At 35.5% G+C, this 24,870-nt stretch overlaps 1 protein-coding gene across 3 annotated transcripts in view; it reads right to left on the bottom strand.

Annotated features, from left to right (window-relative positions):
- IKZF3 (IKAROS family zinc finger 3) overlaps window positions 1-24,870 on the bottom strand; it is an 84,766-nt gene that overhangs the window by 40,078 nt on the left and 19,818 nt on the right. For 2 of the 3 annotated variants that reach the window (XM_051994596.1, XM_051994598.1), the window contains exons 2-3: window positions 23,801-23,854; window positions 17,990-18,106 (exon numbers count right to left, since the gene is read on the bottom strand). In XM_051994596.1, the coding sequence (XP_051850556.1) occupies window positions 17,990-18,106; window positions 23,801-23,854 (171 nt within the window). The remainder of the gene's footprint in view (window positions 1-17,989; window positions 18,107-23,800; window positions 23,855-24,870) is intronic. The other variant, XM_051994597.1, reaches the window with a different exon arrangement.

Raw genomic sequence — 24,870 nt, 5'->3', positions numbered from 1 at the left:
TCTCACAAAGAGCCACTTGGTTCATGTGCTCCCGTTTTTTCCTATGTTGTGGACAATTTAGGAAGATTACATACACTAACATGCACCCTGTCCCCCTTCTTCTCTCCCCGCCCCAATCAGGATTTTGTAGGCAGAAAAGAACAAAGGACTGGCTTGGCTCATTGGGGCTGATGCACATGGTTTCATTTCCTGGGGTGATGGTTATCACATGAAAAGCTTACACTCCAGAGTAGACATTTTTGGTTTCACCTGAGACACTGCAAAAACAATGGGTTCTGGAAGGGATCCAACATCTAAATCCTGCAGGGGCAATATCAGTCTCAGCCAACTGTGCCTCGGTTTGTTCTTACAGGCACCATAAAATGCACCGGTGGAAAGATGAACCCATCAAGGATGGCAAAACAGCAAAGACGACCGGGGTGTCCACGAGAGAGCATTCATAGACATTTCTGCGTGGAAAGGGGAGATCCTGAACTTTCGTGCTGAACTAGAGAGAGCTGAAATTGAGCCCTGAGAGACATACATAAAGTTTGGAATTATGGCCTCAAGTTTGCTAATAGATATTGTGAAGAAGCCGGAAAGCACAAGACAGAGGCTGTTAAACATCGGAGGCACAAAAGGGTGATGCTGTTCAAGTGTTTTACAAGGATCGGGGGTCATAACCATGAAATCCTCAGCACATGCAAAAGTCAACTGGATAACAAAGAAACTTAATCATCTTAATGTGGCATTTTAATGATGCCACTGATTTGCTATGCCAATTCAGAGATAATGAGGCCCTAATGCTACAGATGTTCAGCCAGGCTAAAAAAAAAATAAAAAAAAGGGAAAGGGAAAAAAAAAAGCTTTTCTAGCATGCCATTTCCTAACTATCCAATTAAACAAATTGTGAAAGCATCTAAATAGTTTACCAGGTTTTGACAGCTGTTAATAGGATTTAGAAGCTTGAAGCACTAAAGAGCAGAAAAGGGAGATACATGTATTGTGGGGCCTTAGTCTCCAGTCAAGTTTGCTGGCAGAGAACAAAGCATGATTCTTAACAATTGAGACCCCTCTGCACTAGCCTGGTCAAGAAAATCATGTTAACCTCCAGATTTGTAATGACAAGTGCTGGATACAGGGTCGCTTCTCCATATCTTCAAAGTGTGATTTTTGCCTGAGACCAGCAAAGACCTGTGAACTTCAGCGTCAACAGAAGCTCCTGTTACTGCTTCTCAAATAGTTATATTTTCTGGGTGCCAGAATGAACGTGAAAATTTAAGCGTCAGTGCCACAAGCCATTTTTGGTTGGTGATTTATGGGGTCTATTCCCCAGCATGATTTTGATGCTTGTATATAAACATCTTTTTTTTCTTTTCTTCTCCCCCTAATTTAAAATGACTTTTCAATGGTTTTTTAAAAAAGGGGGAATATCTATTTAAAATCTGGGATAAGCATGCGGAAAATGTTATTAAGACTACTGGGAGAAAAATATTAACATCTCAATGGTAGTGAGACAGGAGATGGCAGGTTTGTAGCAAATTGTGGTTTTGAATAAACTTGTGAAAGTTCTTATTAAAGCACATGCTCATGAGACATTTAAATTTGCTCTTAAATCTTCTAAATTAAGTAGCTGGAATACCATATATCATTGCAATTCCTGAAAAATTAAGAATCAAGTTTTCTGAAAGGTGGGAACAGTTCCATATGCACTGGAACTAATCTGAAATTTACCAGTGACATCACTTTGATCTTACTGAAACTCCCCTTATTGGTTCTAGCTTAAAAAAGGAATTTTATCTTACAAGAAAAAATAAGGAAGTTTTAATCAACTGCTTTCATGTTTGTCCAAAATAAGTTTTTTTTGGAAACTATTTTTGTCCTGATATTATTATTCTAATATTGAATATTATTTTAAGCTTAAGCTATATAGTATTATGTCTCAGAAATAACAAACTACTATTCCAAAATAATGAATAAAAACACATTTGAAGATTTCTTAGCCTGATGGATTAGAATGCATCTGGTAGAAATTTGATTTATAAAAATAGAAGGAAAATTTTTTACAAGTTTCTCTATAGAATATATTGTATTATGTTGCTATTGTATATTAGCTAGTTTTTTTATTTTTACAGAAGTCAAAGAGAAGGGGGGAAAGTACACCAGAATGCAATGAAAAGAATATTTTAGGAAAGTTTGGAATTTAGAAAATAAATTGACCACACATATTACCTGATTGACTTACTATAAATACTTTATCTTAAAACTGAGTTCAATTTTCTAACCCTATGTATGGGAAAGGAAAGGTATTTTGATGGAATAGAAAATGATTTCCATACTCAGGGCATGGGAAAATTCACAGAATCCCAGGATTTTAGAGCTAGATGGAAATTCAACAGCCATCTTGTCCAGTGCATACCTGAAAGAAATCCCACCCATAACATATCCAGTAATTTTGGTCATCATGTATCTTCATGAAAACCTCCTAAGGAGGGTAGCTCTAATTGGTAAGAAGTTTTTCTTTACATCAAGAATAAATTTGCCTCTTTACAATTTCTACTCATTCTCCCTTGGGGGAAAAAAGCAAGTCTAATAATCCCTCTTCCAGATATCAGTCCTTCTATTACTTTAAGACAGTTTTCATGCCCTTCTGCTTCCTCCTACCCCCATTCAGAAATCTTCTCCAAGCTGAAAGTCCTTAATGCCTTAAGCCAATATTAATATCATATGAATTTTCAGCCTTTAATTATCTTGTGTGCTCTCTTGATAGATAAATGTTCTATCAGTTCTCTCTCTCTCTCTCTCTCTCTCTCTCTCTCTCTCTCTCTCTCATCATCCCTCCTTTTTCCCCTTCCCTCTCTCTCTGTCTCTCTCCCTTTCCTCTCCTCTCCTCTCCCTTTCTCCCTCTCTCCTTCCATTTTTATCAATGTCTTTCATAAACTGTGGTGCCCCAAACCCAAAATTACAGAAAAGGCCTAGGTAGGGCAGAGCTCAGAAGAACCCTCACCTCATTCCTGAAAGCTGTGCCTCTCTCTTCAAACAGCTCAAGACTGAATTAGTTATTTTAGCAGCCACATAATACTGCTGACTCATATTAGACTTGTAATACCCTGAAACCCTCAGCTCTTTTTCAGACAACCTTTCTAATCATATTTCCCCCATCCTGTACTTTTGATGCTGAATTTTTGAACTCATGTATAAAACTATATAAACTTATTGAATTTCACCTTTGATTTGGACTAATGCTCTTCTGTGTCATTTTTGATCTAATATGTTATCTGTCTCTCCTAATTTTGTGATATTTGTAGATCTGATGATAAAGAAATGGAATTTTATGTGTCATTGAACTTCAGCAAAGATGGGACAGAGATGGGAGCTATTTAATTAATAATGAATCTGCCATTGTTCTCCTTGATTTACCCATTAAGAAGCTAACCTTTTAACATAACCACCATCACACCTCACAATCTCTCCTCTTCACTTCACTCACATCCTTTCCCTCACTCCAGAATCTCTTTACCTCTTGCCTAAACTATTACAACAGCCTCCACACTGATCTCTCTGTTTCCAGTTTCTTCCTTCTCCAAACCAACTTTCATACAGTTTCCAAAGTTATTACTTTGGAAATATTCTTAAAATACAGATTTAACCACATTACTCCCCTTCTCAAAAATTTTTTTCAATGGCTCTTTCTTGCCCCTAGGATAAAATATAAGTTCTTCCTGGCATTTAAAACCTTCTACAATATGGCACCTGCTTCCCTTTCTAGTCTTTATTTCAAACTACTCCCATATCCTCTTCCTTCTAGTCAAACTGGCTTGATGGCCCATTCCCCACACTCTAATACGCCATTTACTGATTCTCTGTAAATCTCTGTCTAGGTGGTATGTCATATCTGGAATTCATTTCCTTGCTACCTCCACTTCTTGGAATTCAAAATACAGTTTGGGTGTACTTTCTATATAAATGAAACTATTTCAGATCCCCTTCCATTTCTTGCAATTACTTTGCATGTTTTTATTTACCTGTTTGTATACATGTGGCATTCTCCCAATAAAAAGGCAAGTATTGCTTACTTTACTTACTTATCCCAGTCCTTCTTAGTCTTAATGTCTACTCTCTGAGATAATGCCCAATTTTATTACCTATTTAACTATATAAAAGCATATATATGTATATTTATACAACTTGTTATAGATATTTGTTTGCATGCTCTCTCCTCCATTTTGTTATTTGGGCTTTTTTGTTGTTAATTTTTGCTTTTGTGCTTAGTACAGTGCCTGGAACACAGTAGGTGTTTAATAAATACTGACTGATTGATTCACTTTATATCCTTGTAGCCTCACATCCTAAAAGAGTAACTTGTACACAGTACATATTTAATTCGTGTGTGCTGGATTGAATGGAAAGGCCCAGTTAATATAATGAAAAAAAACTATTTAAATACACATGAGTAAATAGGTAGCAGTGCCTGAATAGGGCTGGTGACTTTAAATGAGTTGGTGACTCAAAAGTCAGGGCACTACAAGCATATAGTATGGCCTAATAGACAGGTGACCTGGGGACAGAGAAATGGCTTCACATTGGACAGAGCACCAGTCCTGGAGTCAGGAAGACCTGACTTCAAATCCACCCTTAGACACTAAATAATTCTTAGCTGTGTGACCCTGAACAAGTCACTTAACTCTAACTGCCTCACACACACACAAAAAGCTGACCTAAGTTCCTTAGGTTCTTAGGTGTTAACTCACTGTGTGACCCTGGGCAAGGAACTTACCTCTCTAGTCTCATTCCCCTCTATTGTCTAATCAGAGACCTGGATTTTTCCTTTATGACATTTTGAATTTCTACAATTATAAAGAGCATCAAAATCAGAAGGGAGTCCACAGTTAATGTCTCATAGCTGACATTTTGGGAACTTTCCAGGCTAGTTCTATGTTTGTGAGCAAGTAAAAATAAGAAAAAGCAATGGTCCTTCCCACTCTCAATCACCAAGAAAGGGTTTGAAGTGTCAAAACTATGTCACACTAAATCCAGTTTTGGAAAAAGCTTGAATTTTGAGCATTTAAGAACATTATAAGTGAAGCACAAATCAACTGCATTTCTAAGCTAGGGTATATTAACCAGAAGCAATAGGACCTGGAAAGCATTTGTGAAAGAGCAGAGAACTCTAGAGAAGGGGGAGTGAGAATTTGGGAAATTTCTGTGCATTTTGACAGAATTAATAATATTCAAAGGCACGTACAAAAATAACATAAGAATGCAGACCTATTTTAATTAAATCAATAGCTTTAGTATTGTCTTATAATGGATCCATAGCGTTGGGAATCATGGTAGGAATGCACCAAGTACAGGAAATAGCCTGTCTTGTCACTGAAATATAGGAATCCCTGAGGGTGAAGTGTTAACAACTGCTAAACAGCTGCCCAGTAACACACTTTAAGGCTGCAAGCAAAGATGAATCCTGGCTCTATTTGCAATTGTGAAAACATTATTGGCTAGTGAGGTAGAACCAGGGTAGAATCTGGCTAATACACTGGAACAAACTCCCCAAACACACACTCACTCTCTCCCTTCCTCTCATTCTCTACCTGGATGTCTGCCTGTCTCTCTCCCTCCTTCCCTCCCTTCCCCTTCCCTCTCCTTCAAGCAAATCTGATGACTACAAAAAGAAAGACAACTACTTTCTAATACTGCCTTGGAATAATGCCCCAACAACCATGCATCACAATGGTGCACTGAAGGATGATAACACTTTATTAGTAATAAGGAAAAGAATAAAATACTGAGTTTCCCTCCTCACTTTGCCTGGGAAGAACAATTTGAGGGTTTCCCCCCCTAAAAATAGAGTTCTGAAAAGTTCTTTAATAATATGATAAAGTTTGATATCTCATCATACATGTGGGAGTGATGCAAAAGCTTGCCAAGTATCTAATGTGCTTGTGACCTTCTCCCGTGGTGGGGCTGTGGCTTCCAGGATCTGGTACCTGCTGGGAATGGCTTTTCTGGTGACAATTGAAAAGTGCTCCTTGAATTCTTCTTCTATTTCCAATTCTCTTCCCACATCATACTCTTAGAAGGCTCTAGAAGGAAATATTCTCTTGGATTGATTTTCTAGCACTTAGAGCTCTTCTATGACCAATTTTCAAATTTTGCCTTGCCTGCTCTGAGGGGCTCCTGCTTACAGGAGCCTAGGTCTTGCTAGAGTTAGGCTGGCTCTTTGCTTGTCCCTTTTTCATCCTGTGGATGCCCCTATCCTGCCTAGGTACTCCAGCATTTTGTGACAGAGGCAGGGAAAAAACAACTGAATCCGGTTTTTTCACTATGTCTTCTCTGATGATTTCTATAGCATGTGGGTCTTGGGCTCTGGTTGGTACAGGCCAGAAAAGCAAAAATGTCAAATTTAAAGATATGTCTTTGTCCATCAATCCTTGCACCCCCCTGTTGGCTCTTTATGGCAAAATGCAGGACTAGGGTAGTAAAGTCCAGTTGAAAAAATGCTCAGGCAAGAAGATAACATTGAAAAGGTTGATTGGTGAAGAAGAGAGATCTGATAGGTAGATAAGAGCCTTCTGCAAAGTTCATGTTTTAAAATTTAGTTATTTGAAGAAAATTAAAATTGAGATAAATTTAATTTCTTTTGCTTGATAAAAAAATTCACATGAAAATAAATATTTGTCTTTTTAAAAAATTAAAAATCAAATTCCCTGAGTGCCTACCCTAATGAATTATGCTATACATCCTGGCTGGTTTCAACACTATTATGTATTGAAGGCAGAATGCTCTCCAAAATCTTTATCCACTATTAAAAAGCAGTATCAGATAGCATTTAAATAACCCACCTGAAGAGTTAGTGATATGACCCTTTAAAGGTCATAAAAGAGAATATATTTTGTTATTAAAATAGCACATAACTTTTTCAATATTTAAAATCTTTTAAAATTGTTCTCTAACTAAATTACAGCTTTTTTCTTAGTTGTCAGATAAATGTCTTACCTAACAAAGATGATGATGATATGCTCTTTCCACTAAAGAAATTTTATTGCACTTTCCACTAAAATTAATAGAACTATTTTACAGGTTTGGCAAGAAAACAAACATACATCTATCTACTACTACCTTTGATAGAGAGTTGAGCTAGAAGAAAGATGACCTAGAAGCTCTTTTCCACTATGAACAATATTATATTGCCACTTCTCTAACAGTTTGCTAAAATCCACAATAATCAGATTTATCCAATCAAAACCACTTTATCCTTTTTCCATTTTGGGGAGGTAAATTTATAGACTAGATCACTATTACCAGAGACAGGAATTATGCTCTTCTATTCTGTATAAAATCTCATCTACTCAAGCCTCTTAGCTACATTGTAGAATGATAATAATAATGAGATGAAATTTCCAATTCATTATTGGGCTGGAGGAGAGGAATAAATCGACAAAGGCTAATCTTCTGAATGCTTACATATGAATAGGAGATGCCATCCTCCTCGCCTTCCCACTCTTTCTCCCTTATCCAGGAAAGAATAATCAGTGGAAAGCTGTCTTCCCCCTAAAATTCAAAGCTTACACAGTTCAAGAGCCAGAACCAAGGAATTGGACGAAGTAAGAATAAATGTTGATGTTGTAAACACTCTGCATAAGTGTTGAGAATAGTCCTGAGTCCCAACCAATGCAGATGAGGGAATAAAGATCCAGAGAGAAATGTCCCATTTTCTGTGCCAAAGGGGCCAGTGCATGTGAAGTGTGGGCATAAGCCTGGAAGGATTGACAGGAGGTTAATAAAGAGGTTTCCAGGCTCCTCTAGAGTTGCCATGGACTTCCTAGATAGGGAACAAAGGCATGACTGGGATTTCTGCTTCTGTAGACGCAGGTGCAGAAAAGACTGGCTCTAACAAATCTCGTCAATGTCCTTAATGCCACCAGACTAACTAATATCGTGAAATACCTATTACCGTTCAATTTTTACTTATTTGGTTGACATAATTAACAAATCTATTAAGAGTAAGGTCACAAATTATTTTTAATTATTAAATCACAGGTTCCCATCTGTCACTATTTAGATAGCACTGTTCACTGCTGAATCTGGTTTCAAGATTGTTGTTCCTACAGCCCCAAATCCAAGTCCAACTGTAGCCATTTAGAGCAGATTTCAGCAAGGCAGCTGAATCGGAAAACATCTGGACCTACCAGTCAGACTGAGAAAGGTCACATGTTAAATCCCGATAATCTCATTTATTGGTGTTTGAAGGTTATACACCAAGGGCCGGATTACCACTGTCATCATTCAAGGCTAGTTCTGACATCTTCATTCATATGTGGCAAGACACTTTAAAGTTGAAACATTTAAAGTACCATGTTGCTAGTTGCTACCAAATGTAATTTTTCAAATCTCAGGTTAGATTCTACAATTAACAACTATAAAATTCTATATTCTAGACTCCAAACAAAACACGTAAACTATGTATACATATACAAATATAAATACATATATTTAAATATACACACACATATATATGTGTATATACGTATTTCCTAACTTCTGCCTCCATCTTCACATTTCCTTTTGAATTGAGCAGCAGTGTTTGGTGGCAGAAAAGATAAAGGAAGAGGATTCTTCTAGTTCCAGGTAAAAGCAGAGATGATGACTGCTCACCCTCTAATCTTCCTCATTTAGTGGACAGTTTGTAAATACAAATAATACTGAGGCAAACTTATTTATACAAGAAAATGTCACAGACCCTAAAACTATGACATTTGCTAACCATTTGTATTCTATATTACTAGGAAGCAGCAAAACTAACAGTACTGAAGCAATTATATATCACGTTTTGTCTTGCTTTTAACTAGTTGTAAGTTGCCTCTGCCCTATTCTATTGGTTCCCTTTGTGGTCAAGCATGAAAGCATCAAATAATTTTACAGACATCCTCCCACCCCCACATACTTTTAAGAGTTTTGCTATTATGTACTGTATCTTACTGTTGATTGATACCATAGGTTACAATGAATTCAGTAACACTTTGTAAAGAAGTTTAGTTTTATCATAATAGCATCTATATACATTTGAAAAATAGTAGATAAAATATGTATCAGGGATTTTTAGTCACTGAAGCAGGTACGTTTGCTTATTTATTATGCTGAGTCAGGTTATATAATAAACTGGAGAAAAATAAATAATAAAATGAGTATGTATTCATGGGCCCCTTAAAACTGCAAAGCTTCACAGGCTGGGAGCCATTGACCTAGACCTTAAATTCAGACCTTAGAATGACCAGAATCCAGCACAATCCACAACTAGCCTTTTCTCACTTCACAATGCCTTGAGTACAATAGAAATTTTTAAAATGTTTATTAAATTGAATTAACAAATATTTATTGAGTGTCTACATACACAGTTTCTACACACACAGTGTTTGGTACTAGTGAGTGGGGAAAATAATAGGGAAAAATGTGGTTCCTTAAATCAAGGAGTTTACAATGTTTAGGAAACAAAAGATGCTTCTGACATCTTCAAACCATTAACAAATATTGTAGTCAAGCACCTAGTCTTTCAGAAGTGGGTAGGGAGATTTATGGGTAATAGGTTACAGCAATAAGCATTATGGAATTCACACTTATTCAAACCTCTTCCTTCATTTCCCTTGTCATTCCAGCATTTTCCTTTGAATGAAAGGCAATGGAAACTATTCCTCCAAAAGAAAGGCAAAATTTCTCTCTCTCTCTCTCTCTCTCTCTCTCTCTCTCTCTCTCTCTCTCTCTCTCTCTCTCTCTCTCTCTCTCTCTTTCTCTCTCTCTCTTCTCTCTCTCTCTCTCTCTCTCTCTCTCTTTCTCTCTCTCTCTCTCTCTCTCTCTCTCTCTCTCTCTCTCTCTCTCTCTCACACACACACACACACACACACACACACACAGCCTTGGGATTCAAGAATGTCTGGTGATTTAAACTGTCCTTCGTGGCCCACTATAGTAGCCTGCTACCTCTAATAACCTGGAGTTAAACACCTCATTTCTGGTTCCTTCTGGCTGACTGGCACCCATGAGGCACAAATTAAAATAAACCAGATAAGCTTTCTGTCAACAAGATTCAAGGAGGAGAATCTTTACTTTTTATCACTTTGAAAACTTACCTATTTGACACAATTGAAATAATATTGCCTCCCTTGCCCAGTTTTAACACTTACAGAAATCCCCTGTGAGTGAACTTCTGCAGCAGAGTACTGCTGATTTTGTGAGATAAGCCCTGCATCCCATGAGCAGCAGATCTTGATCTGGGCTTGGGAGATGTAATATTCTGATAAAAAACGGCACTTCCTTTTGAAGCACATACTTGCGTGTGCTGAGCAGTACCACTGGAACCTCAGTGAGCGCCTAGGCGAGAGTGAGTCTGCCTCTCCAATCTCACTCCAGCCAGAGACCCCTTCACACATCTAAATGTGGTGGCAATTAGCATCCATGAGCCACAATTGTGGCTTGCTATTTTTTTTTCCTTCAAAAGCATGAACATTTTTAGCACTTATCACACTGAGAACACTGTGTACCTCAACTGGAATCAAGATGATCACAAGGAAAGTCATTCCTTTCTTTGAGCTGTGTCTTTCAAGAGAAGGAAAATAGGTCTCTTAAAGCATTTCTAAGTTTAGGTTCTTAGAGAAGTTAAGAACCTCTGCTACATGTGGGAATTAGAAGGAAAAGAGATTTCTAAGTCTTTTTTTATGAGCTACTTCCTATGAATTTCAGAAAGCATTATCAGGTTGGATCTTCTTGGAATCAAGCCAGAATCTGTCAAAAATAGTACCATAGTTTGGGGATTTTTTTTTGAGCAATTTCATTAACAAATATGTTTATAGCTCTTTCTTTCTGGTTAACTGCAACATGATGTATCCTACTGTTTTGTAACTAATATCAAGAATACTAGACAATCAATACTTGGAGCTCCAGGAGATATAGACAGACTTCAAGGCAAAAAGAGTAATAGCATTATTTGGTTTCTAGGGTATTAATGGCTATCTGCTATTTTTGGTAGCTATAGTAGCTCAGAGTGGGCCATATGGATAACTAGGAGGAAAACATAAGATACAGGTGGGGTGGCTCAGAGAATAAAAGAACATAAGAGCATCCCCACTTATTACTTAAAACTGGGAAAGGGGGAGGGAGGTGAGTAGGAGCAGCAATGAGGACTGGCTTTCAGAACAATGAAAGCCAAGAGAGAGGGAGTCTGGGACCAGGGAGAGAAAGAGGTACATCTCAGCCTCACTCTCTATCCTTTTATTTCCCCTCCCTTTTCAGAATTGTACCAAGCGTGGCTATTCTTTTCTTCTTATTATCTTATTGACTAAACTAACTGGAAACACCCCCGAGGTTCTCATTATTCTACATTACACTAAAATCAGTCCTAAAATCAGGAGTAATTGGGGAATCCTGTTCTCATACAATATTATGATGCTGTAACACTGCTTCAATTCTTATTTCTATTATGATAATGTCTCCTAAGTTTTCAGGAAAATGGGGCAGGTCCCAATTTCTCTATGTTCTCCACATTTATATGTCTATGTACTCCACTCAACACATGATAAAAGAAAAAAGTAAGAGACTCAGTGATCTTTTACATCCTTTTTCCTTGGTAAATCTCAAACTGCTCCAATGATACAGATAGAAAATGCTACTGTGCAGAGACAGAGAACAATGGTACAATTTGAGCAAATGAGAAAGGTTGAGCAAAGAAAATAAAGCAAGTATCTTCATTCCTTTCCCCAATCTGGCATATATCACTCTCTTGTAGGCCTAGCCACTACTTCACAAAGCTAAAAAAATTGTTTTAGAAGTCAAAGCAATACAACTAGCTATTTTGACTAAATAATTAGTTGATTAACAGATATTTGTTAAATTTTTGAATATCTATTATATGATCAAAATTTTTGCCTTTCTTTGTATCTCCAGTACTCAATATAGGTGCCAGCATATAACAAAATCTTAATAAATGCTTCTAGAATGATTCCTTACTGTTCTAGGTTCTTCAGAAGAAACAGAAGTATAAAACAAGGTGGTTTCCCATCAAGAAACTTTTAGCTCATTGGGAAGATAAGTTATGCATATAATTAAATTATTTGGTACAAACTATAAGTTCTAAAGGAGTTTAAAAGAGAAAGGAGATCATTGAGGAATGAAGTAGTCTTGAAATGGATCTCGAGCTAGCTAGCCACTGAAGTGTTGTTGCTGGATCTAGAATTTTTGTTTGCAGACTTCTTGCCAATCACAATCGAAAATATAGTTATAGAACCAAAAAAACATTGTATACAATAACAGCAATACTGTTTGAAGAACAATAGTGAGCAACTAACTATTATAAACACTCAGATCAACCACAAAGCACCTGTGAAGGAAGATATTATCCACCTCCAGAGAAAGAACTGATAAATAGACATATGTATAGTCTAGTTTTACACAGGCACACACACACACACACATATACAGACACACATATTATACATACACATACATAATATGTATCAAATGGTGGTCTTCTCTAGTATGAATGGGAAGGAAGGGAGCAAGAGAGTTTGGAACTTAAGATGAAACAAAACAATTCAAATTTAAAAATATAAAATGATGAAAATATTTAGGGGAATTACCATTGATAAGTTTAATGCTTTGTCATCCTAAAAAATTGTGTAAATGTTTGTTCCTTTCTATTTTTTCTCTGGAAGTGGGTGGGAGTGGCCTAAAAAGATTTTGAGAGTTAACTAAGTGATGCTTATGATATGAATGATTTTCTAAGTATTTTCTACTTTTTTTGAGATTTAATATCTATCAACCAAAAAAAGGTCTAAAATAAAAATAACCTTTTTCATTCAACAACTGAAAGTAAGAAGATTAATTTATAGGGAACTTATAGATCAATGGTATCAAATTCTAATAGAAATGAATCCCTGAATGCCATAGATTCACTTAGAAAACCATAGATTAACATTATCTATGTATTTTATCTATTATTTTATTTTATTTTTATTTATCTATATTTTATATTTACATATATAATATATAGATATTTGTATATCTATTTATATTTAATTTATCTATCTACTTATTTTGTTAAACCCAATTTCCCAATTACATTTTAGTCTGGTTCAGTTTTGCAGCCACAAGTTCAACATTTTGTTGTTCACCCAGTCCAACCCTTTTGCTTTCCAAATGAGGAAATTGACTTGCCTAAAATTACATAGTTCAGAAGTGGCAGAGCCAGGATTACATTCAGCATTTAAGTACCTACTTCTTGTTGGAAGTAAAAAGACAAAAATAAAACAGTTCCGGACTGCAAGGATTTTACATTGCATTGGGTGGAAACAACATGAGCATAGAAAATATATACAAATATATATTGTCTATGGTCTAGACTCTGTCTAGGGTCTGTGGATAGCTTTTCATGGGTCTGTTAAATTGGATAGGAAAATGTTTTATTATTTTTTTCAATAAAATTTTTTTTCTTTTGTAACGCTCATCATTTTATACCCTTAAAAGCATTATTCTGAGAGTCATCCAAAGGCTTCACTAGAGTGTGTCCAAAACACAACAAAAGGTGTAAGAACTTTGTTTTTTTTGGGGGGGGGGGCATTTAGGAGACTACTGCCATAATCCAAGGGAAGGCCTGAATTAGGATGGTGGCTGTGTTAACAGAGAGATGGGATTGAATATTGAGACATATTGTAGAGATCTAATCAACAAAATTTGGCAATTGGATGTAAGGAGTGAGGGAGAAGGGAAAGCTGAAGAGGCTGGGAGGAATGTGGGTGAGACGGCGGTACCCTCAACAGAAACAGAGACATTAGGAAAAGGAGAATGAAGCAAAGATTTGAACCCTCTAGTTCTTGTTCCAAAACTATTCTACATTGCTTCATAGTAAGAGAAATGCAGAAGAAATTCAAGGGAATTAATTGGCTTTCTACTGCCCACCAGACTGGCCCATTACCCATTGTTTTCATTTCTATAGATCCATCAAATTAATGCAAACATATTGGGATACCTAGGGCTGTTCTACAAAAAAAATGATCAAGTTATCCATTGATTGATGAATAAGGAAATTTATGCCAAATCATGTTGGCTTTTAAATTCTGCTTCTACCACCACCACCACCATCTCCCCACAATGCTAATGATACTAAGGAGGTGAAGGCTATGGTCAAGGTCTTAGCCCATAGTTATTTTTATGAAAATCACCCTGCTTTCTTCTAAACCACAGAGGAAAAAAAGTAAGTGCCTCCACTGGTTGCCCACAGTTTTCTACAAAGTAAACTTCTAATTGCTAGAAACCTACACAGAGAGATCTATTTCATTTAAAAAAAAAACCCACACATTTTATTTCTCTTAGAACCTAAAATAAGACACAGTTAGCACTTACTCATGATTAAAAACCCTCCAGGATAAAAGTATTTCTTTGTCATTAAGAACTTCAAAAGTCCTCTAGCTGACCTTCTAAAAATGTAACGACTATAATTACAATACAGTGGGATTCCTAAGCACTTGACAATATATGTAGTCATTTTTATTACAATTTAGATTAAATTTTCCTTAATGTCCTCTAAGGCTGGACCAGGATTTGCTAAAAGATACATTTTAGTCACCATGGGTACAGCTCTCCTGACTGCAGAATTAGATGTACCATATTACACAATGTGTCCACTTCTGAATATCAATGGGGATTTGTATCTGTGACAGGATTGAGATATGTCCCCAGCAATAATGTTCAGGCTCCATTAGACAAACATTATTTGCATTGTCAAATGCCTATGATGTATACCCAATGATCACTATTATCCCACATTAAAGAACAGACCATATCAAGTCTATGACCCAGACAGAGGGCCATTATTAACATAGGTGTGACTGCTATATAGGTAAACTATGACACAGAGAATTCTAAGAAAATAGAATTAGTCTACTCAATTCTTTTTTTTAGGGGAATGTAATAGTATGGTATAAGGAAGGAAGAAAAATCTCCCTCCTAGATTATTTAGGATTACTGGCCTCATGCCTGGTTGCCCAGGATAACTGCATAGCAGTCCTAGCCATATGGCACCTGGGAAAAGTAATTTCCATCCCCAGATGTCCCTTACTTCTATAGAATTGTAGTTGAGGGGGTTGGGAGTGGGACTACACAGGAAAAGTATTGCAATGATGCGGAACATGCATTGGACCTGGAATTAGAAAACTTGAATTTGAGTTTCAACTCTGCCACTAAATACCATATGACCTTGGACAAATCACTTGATCTCTTAAAGCTTTAGTTTCATTATCTATTAATCAATCAATTAACAAATGTTTATTGATTGCATATTATATGGCAGAGAGGCCACAAAGACATAGTGGATGGACAGCAGGTCTTCTGGCTTCTAACATATGCTGGCTATGTAAGCTCAGGCAAGGCATGAAAACCGAGTACCACAAGCAATGCTCTACATCTATACATTGCAGAAAGCATAAGTATCTGCCTTGGCACAGGGAGTTTCCTCTGGGGAGGAGTTCCCCATAAGAAATAAAGCCATGGGTTCAATACCTAGCTCCTGCCCCTATGGAACAGACACTATCAGATACTATTGATTCAAAGGAAAAAACAAAACCATTTACTCTCAAGAAAAGGCAACAACACTGTAGACAAATATAGAACAAATACAAAGTAGTTCAGAGAGGGAGGAAAAGGATTAACAAAATACACTTTGATAGAATTGCCCCATTCAGCTGCTTTTTAAACTTTAAGGTACAATATAAATATAAGTTCTGTTTCTGATGCTCAGGACTTAACTATTTTCTCACCCAAGTACTCAGTACCTGTGATCTTCTCATCCTGGAGTATCCCTCCACCTTGTGGCCCCTTCTCCCCATGTTGAGTCCTTCCTTGTATGGCAGGACTTGGGCCCTCCATGCTTCATTCCTCGCCTAGCTCTGCTTCTGACTCTCTGGGCTTGTCCTCCACCTCTATACCGCGCTATCTTCTTGCACTCTTCCACAACTACTGCTACTTTTCAGCTCCATTAGAATGGAGGCTCTGTGAGGGCAAGGGCTTTTTGTTTGTTTGTTTATATTTGTATCCCCAGCACTTAGCATAGTGTTTGGGACATAGTAAATACTTCATAAAAATCTATTGACTTATGTAGAACACTGGACTAAGAGACAGGAGAGTTTACCGTCTCAAACATTTACTGGCTATCTGGGTAAGTCACTTAATTTCTGGGTCTCTATTGCCTCATCTCTAAAATAAAGGGTATGGTTTTTAGCAGACTCTAATATTCCTTCTAGCTCTAAATATATGATTCTAAGATCCTCAAACCTGGGTTTGAATCCTGCCTTAGAAAGTGTGTATAGTCTTTCACCAAGTCATTTAATTGCTCTCAGAGTCAATTTCTTCATTCATAAAATATTGTTGCTGTTCAGTTGTTCAGTGTTGTTCCACTCTTTGTGATCCCACAGACTATAGCAACAATACCTTTCTCTCCTCCACTATTTCAGAGTCAATCCAAGTTCAAGTTTTTGTTCCATGATCCTATCTACCCATCTCATCTTCTGCCATCTCCTTTTCCTTTTGCCTTTAATCTTTCCCAGCATCAGGATCTTTTCCAATGAATCCTGTATTCTCATTATGTGGCCAAAGTACTTAATCTTCAGCTTAAATTATCTGACCTTCCAGTGAATAGTCTGAATTTAATGCTTTAAAATTTAATGCTTTTAGGGAGGAATAATAGTACCATCCACCTCACAGCGGTATTGTGAAGAACAAATGAAATAATATGTATAAAGAACTAGTCAACAATTATTTATTAAAAATCTATTATGTGTAAAGTTCTCAGTGCTGAAATATATATTGTATAATAAATATTAGCTCTTGTTATTATTTATAATCATCAATTATGTCCTAAAATGCAAGAGCTCTAGAGATTGAGCCTCCCTTTTGCTATTTGGGCCAATTCCTTTAGGATTGAGTCAACGACAATGATTTGTTGAATATGAGTTGAAAGAAGATAGCATATTGCTATCTAGATTGCATTTGCTGAGAGCAGGGAATTTTCAAATATTTAGCTTTCATAATATTCTTCAAAAATTGACATGAATAAATAAATAAAATGTGATAAATAAATAAGAATGGTCTGGTTTCTATTCTTAGGATAGGGGTTTGGGAGGGGTGGGGTGAAGGGCCTGTCAGTTTTAATTTTTCCTAAACAGAATAATCATATATCATGTTTCAAATTTAAGAGAATTTTAACAAACAATTCTAAATCCTTTATACTCATTGATAACCATATTCAGACATGATTTTTAAAATGATATGTGTAAGTCCTTACCTTTAAAAACTGTATGCCAGCCTAGAGTTACTCTTTGCCTTGATGAAAATGAAATGCCAGGGATAAGTCACCTTCAAGAAGTCTTATGGAGCTAGTAGAGCACCATATGCTTTCCTCAGCACAAATGACCACATCCTGTGCCAAGCAGTACTCTGTGGTTTTGAACTGGCACAAAAAACTAATATACAGCTCGGTATAGCTGGAATGTTAGTTGACACTGTGATTTCAATCTCAGAGGTTCTAGACACACAGAGTTTTCATGACCTGCTTAAATATTTATTATAGAGACTTTAATGAAAGAGAGAGCTCCTAGGAAAGTATGTTTGCAATAAACCACACACTTAAACACACATTATATATAACTATCCTAGGGCTCACTCACAAAAAGCAATATAGGTTATTTACGTTATATCTCTATGCCAACATAAACATTAATATAAAATATAAGTGCAAATTCAGTGTAAGCTGTGTATTTATTTAAAAGACTGATTGGGCATCCTATGTTCTGAAAAATATCATGAAATTTGGGATGAATTTTAAGAAAGGACAGTAATTGGACAAAACTGTTTTATGCTTCCTAAAATCATTTGTTCTCCATTATCCTCAGATAATTTCTTCTTTTTCTTAAAAGTTGAACATTAATCAGATCTTTAACTATTAGTTTCTGACAAGTAAATTCCAACTTACCTCCTATATCCTCATCTTCATTGGGTGGGACCTGATCTTTATTATCTTCTCCACTGTCCATATTTTCTACCTCCTGAGGTTTGGATGAATTGTAGTCATTCAAAATCACCTGGCCTTCTAAATTAAAGAAAGTATAAATAATAATCATCTTAATTATTTACCCGCAATTCCATTTTTAAACATGCTATAAGACATTTATTAACATCTACTTCATACAAACCCTTGGTAGTAGGTGTGACAAGAGCTTCATGAAAACTCCAGAAGCTAAGCAATGACCTAATATATAGTCAGCTAAGTCTTAGCAGGTATTTTATTTCCCTGGCCAGAACTAAAATGTGAGTTTCTTATTTAGTTGGTATACCCTACTCCCAGAACATTTAGTAGCATGATGCTCCTGTTTGTGTTCAATAAATGTTAATTGATGATATACAGAACTAAATATTGAGCTTAAACATAGAAAAACATTTATCAAGAGATATATGGAGATAAGATTTCTACATATCAAGTTCTATTTCCCCATGGATTATTAAGAACATGAAAGTGTATTCCTCTAGAAAATGTAACTGATCCAAGATGTAATTAAATCCTTTTCAAGACTGTATCAAGAACTGATCCAAGATGTAATTAAATCCTTTTCAAGACTGTATCAAGAAGTTGTCTAGAAGACAAAAAAAGGGAATAGTCAATATTGAAGAAAAGATAGATACACTAGTGCACTGTGGGTGGAGCTGTGAATCAATACAATCATTTTGGAAAGCAATAATGCAAAGAAAGTGAGTAAAATATCCATATCCTTTGCAGCAATTACAATGTTAGCCATAATTCCCAAGGAGCTTATTGATAAGAAGTCCTTCAAAGAAGCCAGAGTATTCATAGCAGTACTTTCTGTGCTAGCAAGAATTGGAAACAAAGTAAATGCCCATTAATTGAGGAAAGACTAAGCAAATTGTGTATTGAAATATTACTGTGCTTTAGGAAATGACCGATGTGATGAAAAAAGAGAAGTATGTAAAGATCTCCTTAAACTGATGAAAAATTTAAAGTAAGCAGAGCCAAGAAAACAACACACACCATGAATACAATAACGCAAATAGAAAGAATCACATAAAAAATCAGAGTTAATGTTACAAAATTATAAAGAATAAGCATGACACAAAGAAGAGATATGAAAATATATCCCCCACCCCATTCCTTTGTAGAGACAGAAGGTGCACAAATATACATTGCACATTTTTTCCAAACTTTTTCAATGTATTGACAGTTGTCTGATTTTATTCCTCTTCTTTTTATCTGTTACACAACAGATAGCTATATGGGAAGAAGTAGAGGACAGAAACTGAGGAAAATTGTGATGACATGAAAAGAACAAAACATAAACAAAAACTTATTTTTTAAAAATACTGTTACAAACCTTTAAAAATCACAAATAATTATGAAGAAAGGGCTGGAAAATATTTATGACTAAACAAGAAACAAAAAAGATTCACAGGACAAAAGGATTCAAAGTTTAAAACTCTGCATAAAATTAAAAATGTTTGGACAAAGAAAACGGATGCAGCTAAAGTTGTAAAAGAAGCAGATAAATGAAGGAGGGGGCAGAAGGGAGATCTTTGCAGCAAGTTTCTCTAATAAACACTTTATTTCTGAGTTATATAAGAAACTGATTCAAATTTATAGGAATAAGAGCCATTCCCCAATTCATACGTGGTCAAAGACAGTTTACAGAGGAAGAAATCTAAGTTATCAATAGTGAATACAAAAAAATAAGTAGAAAAATGCAAATTAAAACAACTCTGAATTCTGCATCACACCCAAAAGATTAAGTTGAGAAAAAATGGAAAATGACAACTGCTAAAGGAGACAAGGGAAAACAAGTACATTAATACAATGTTGGTAAGATTGTAAATTGATCCAATCATTCTAGGAGGCAATTTAGACTGTGTCTCCCAAAAGCAAATAAGAACCTTTGATCTAGCAATACTGTCTATACTGCAAAGAACAAAGAGGTAAAGGAGCCACACAGATAAAAATACTTATAATTACTTTTTGTGCTATCAAGAATTGTAAACTGATGGAATAGTCAAGTTGGGGAATAGTTGAACAAGTTATAATATATGAATGTGATGACATTCTATTGTGCCTCAAGAGATTTTGAAAGGCATGTTTTCAGAGAAACTTGGTAAGTTTTTTGTAAACTGATACAAAATGAATCGAGAAGAATCAGGAGAAACTATATAATAATAACAATAGCATAAAGCCAAATATCTTTGAAAGACTTGGAAACTCTGATCAACACAATGTCCAACCACAATTCTAGAGGATTCATGATGAAATGTGCTGTCCATCTTCTGATAGAGAAGTGATGGACTTAAAGTATAGTTTGTGACATTTTGGGGAAGTGTGGCCAATGTAGGATTTTATTTTGCTTTACTAAACTTGTTTATGACAGGGGTTTTGAGGGAGAGAAAAGACAAAGAGAATTTAGAACATAAAACAAAACTGAATTTTAAAAATATAATAGGGTTTTCTGTTTGCTTTCTCAACTGGGAAGGGCTAGGGAAGTGGAAGGGACAATAGATAGATCCTTTTTGAAAATAAAATTTAATTTAAAAAACACATGTAAAAGAAAATTATGCTTTTTTGATCAATTAGTGATAATAATCCTTATAAGAGGCACAATGAATTGGTAAGTATTCTAGACTTCAAAGTCGAGAAATACCTGAGTTTAAATTATGTCTCTATCATGACCAATCAAGTGACACTGATCAAATAATTTTCCTTCTCTAGGTTTGTTTTCTCATTTGTAAAATTAATAACACTTGTAGTACAACCTGAGACTTGTTATGAAGAACAAATGAGAAAATGTTTGCCAAGCCCTCTGTAAAACCTTAAGCTGTTATTTAATAACAATAGCTAACATTTAAATAGCATTTAAGGTTTAAAGAGGATTTTACACAGGTTTACATAGCATAATGTTCATCTACTGTCATTATAAAGGAAACAGAATTACATTTATATTTAAGCATAATTGAATAATCAAGCAGAACATAAAAAATGAAAATGTGCAAAGCTTCTAATAGTTAATAAAGGCATATCGAGCACCTCCCTAAATTCAAAACACTAGATTGGACATTATATCCTAAAGCAGGATTAAAATCTATGATTTCTTTTAGCTTCTCAAGTTCTATTGTCTAAAACTTGTAGAATTTTGTAGCTTTTACAAATTAAAAAGTTAAATTAGAACTAAAGGCATAGGAAATAAAAGACAGCAAAGAGAGAAATCCAAGAAAGAGAAAAATCAACAAATGGGTCTGCATATTTACTAGAATACATACAACAATGAATGAGGTCATGGAAAAAACATTATCTACTAAAACATATTCGTAAAGCAAGTCAATATGTGCTAAGTATTGAATGAAATCCTTGATTTGTAAAAATTCTCAGTTCCAAATTCTGTATATCATTTTTCTGTACAATAAGACATATTATAGAAGTTTAAAAACAACTGTTCTAACCAGTCATCGGCCCTTCTTTTGATTCCTGAAATGATTAAATATACAATATATATTTAAAATGCATAGGAATATATGACAATACAAATCCAATATTATAGACTATCAGTACTATTTTATGTAGAATGTAACTGGTTTATAGGTTATGAAGACACACAAATTATAGTATTTAATTCAATAAACATTTATCAAGTATTTATTATGTTCAAGGTACTGGCCGAGGAGCCCAAGGGGTTTATGTTCTATTATGGAAGATATAACATGTACACAAGTAAGCAAATACCAAGTACATACAAAGTAATTTCAAGAGAGTAAAAGCACTACTAACTGGGATTAGGGGAGAAGTGAGTCAAGGTCTCATGTAGAAGGTGACACCTGAGCCATGCTATGAGGCAGGAAAGAAGGGCATTTCAGGTATGGTATAGAAATAAGAGATGGAATTCTGTGCATGGTTAAAAAAAAAAAAGAGAGAGAGAGAGAGGGCAGTCTGAATACAGAAGCAAACATGGCAAGGGCAGCAATATGAAATAAGACTGGAAAGATTTGTGGAATATTGATTGTGTATGGATTTAAAAGACAGACCAAGGATTTTGGTTATTATCTAGGAGAGGGATCTTTTGAAGATTATAAGTAGAAAGGATAAGTGACATGATTACTGTGTTTTAGGAATACCTTTATGGTACGTGCAGCCAAGATGACAGAGTAGAGCAGCAATCTGGCCAAACCTTTCCAATAGTCCCCTCTAAACAACTTTAAAATAAAGTCTCATTGAATTCTGGAGTAACATAGTCAACAAAAGGTTAAGTGAGACAATTTCCATCCCAAGACAACTTAAATGGTTGGCAAGAGAAGTCATTGACACTGGTGGTGATGGGGAGGCAGGTCTGGAGTGCAATTGGTTGCAAAAACAGTAGCTATAGGCCAAAGAGGTAGCTGTGATACCCACTGTAGCAACCTTGTAACCTTTTAGTCCAAAAACAGTAAGGGAGCTGGACAACTGATCAGAAAGAATTACAGAAGACCCAGAACTGAAATTGGGCACAGGACTGGACATTCTTTGGCAACTCTATGGCCCATATGTGGTTCTGAGTTGCAGTTCCAGGACAGAGAGAAGTTCTTATGGTAAATCACAAGAAGTATGCTAGAATTTGCTAGTGCAGGGGAACAGGGGAGGCCCTTCCTGAGAAAAGAGCAAAGTATAGACCAGGAGAGCAGTGACTCCACCTCTTTCTTGGTGACCACACTACCTTGGAAGTACCCAAAATTTATAGACCCTCTAGGTGAGCAGAATTTTAACATGAAGTTCAAAGGTAAGAAATAGGTTGGAAAATAAGCAAACAACAGAAAAAGAAACTGACTATAAAAAACTATTGAGTTAGGGAAAACCAAGACAAAGTGAGAAGACAATTACATGAAAATAGCTATTAGCAAAGTCTCAAAAGAAAAAATAATGAAAGAATTAAAGAGATTGGGGTGATAGAGGGAAAACTGATAAAAGGAATATCTTTATGTTATATAACACAAACAGATTTTAACTATAATGGAGATTTCATATTGCCAGGGAAAACATTCATGCAATCACTTATTCCTTCAACTGCTAACTATTAAAATTTTTTCAGACTTATAGTTTGTTATAATGCAAGAAATATGTGCTATTTTAGTAATCTACCAAGTGTTTCTTTGGTATTAAGAGAATGAATAATGGTTAATTTGACAATATGCTGAAAAATTTCACCTCACCTGGATTAATGTACAGCATAATGAACATATTCAGTCTTCAGAAAGCAATGATACCTATTGACTTTTTGTAAATAAATTTCCAATGTATTATAATATTTCAATATTTTACCATGTATTTTATTAACTTCATTAAGATATAAGATATTTAAGGGTGTTTAGAGGGGTTTTTGGTTTTGTACTCTATTAAACAACCAAGTTAATATTGACTTTTCATTCTTCTAAGCACATTCCAAATAACAGGGAATTCCTGAATGGATAAGAAAGATCCAGTGGAAGCAGAACAATCAATTTAAAAAAATGAAAATTTCAGTATGGATCAGAAATGGTGAGAGAGAACAGGATCAGCTGCCATGATGATAAAAAAAAAAAACTCATGCAACTTATTTGGGGATTAATTCAATAGTTATCTTGGTATCATAAAGACATGACCAAATTGTCAACTGATGAGCTCCCAGCACTTTCATTAGATGGACAAGATACCAAAGTCTGAAAGAGAACATTTTTCCGTCCTTTCATGGCTTAAGGACAATATTTTTAAAGACGGAAAACCTGATGATACCTGTGAACACAGGCTGCTCCTGTGAATTTCTCAGCTCCACAGTTGACTGGGTATCTAAAAAGACAGCAGAGATTGCATATAATTAGAAACATAGACCTAAACTGTTTTCAAGAAGTATTTTGGTAATGCTAAATCTAGAAAGAACAAGTTGGATAAAGTACTATTTTGGAAAGCTCTTTTTCCATCTGCACAACAGGTATGTAAATTCTATTCAAAAGAACTCCTCCTCTCTACTATTCCCTAAAAGGACTTTAGCCTATAGCAGGGGGAATGGCTACCTCAGAAAAAAAGGAACATCCTAATGCCAAATTCTCTGAAAAATGAAGCTTCTTCCAAAAATCACACAGAGGAGGCTAGTGATGTCAATTATAATGCAGAAACAACTTTCTAGAAGAACGGAATTTTCAGGACTGTCCTATGGGTTTAAATCTGAGCCTCAATTTTTAAGTTACTTCAACATTAGCTTTCAGAAGTTGGTTACAGAACACAGAGGCAGGGGAAATTAATTTATGAAAGATAAAAGTCAATTATAAAACTTTAGCCTTATACCAAAGTAATTCCTAACCAAAAAAAAAAAAAATGCTCAAAAGAACATCCAAGTGACCTTTATGGGAAGTAATTTTTGGTAACTGAAGAACAATATGGAGTCCAATTTAGTGGTCTTTCTATCTAACGGCAAAACACCCCGTGAATCACTGTTCCACTAACACTGACATTTAAACAAATTAAACACATTTCTTTTCCTCAGGTATCAAGTAATCTCTGTGCACAATAATCAACACAGAAACAAACAAGTAGGATTTTTCGAAAGAAACAGGAGCTTCTGATCACTAGCATATACAATTTAATAAAAGGATATAAATCCAACTAGAAGTGGTCTTTTTAGGTAATATGAAATATGTAATCTTTCAGCTTAAGTCATTTATTTAAAGAAAATAAAATTAAAATATTATATTCTAGTTCTTGCCTTCCTTCTCCCTCTGAATTTAAAGGTGATCTTCACATTCAAGAGTAGGGAATTGACTTAGTAGTTTATGTAGGGAGGAATTACTATCTTAAGATTGCTAAAC

This window comes from Antechinus flavipes, chromosome 4 (assembly GCF_016432865.1).
Source record: "Antechinus flavipes isolate AdamAnt ecotype Samford, QLD, Australia chromosome 4, AdamAnt_v2, whole genome shotgun sequence".
Classification (NCBI taxonomy): Eukaryota; Metazoa; Chordata; class Mammalia; order Dasyuromorphia; family Dasyuridae; genus Antechinus; species Antechinus flavipes.
The sequence above is the reverse complement of the archived record's forward strand: the minus strand, read 5'-3'. Positions and strand labels throughout refer to the sequence as shown.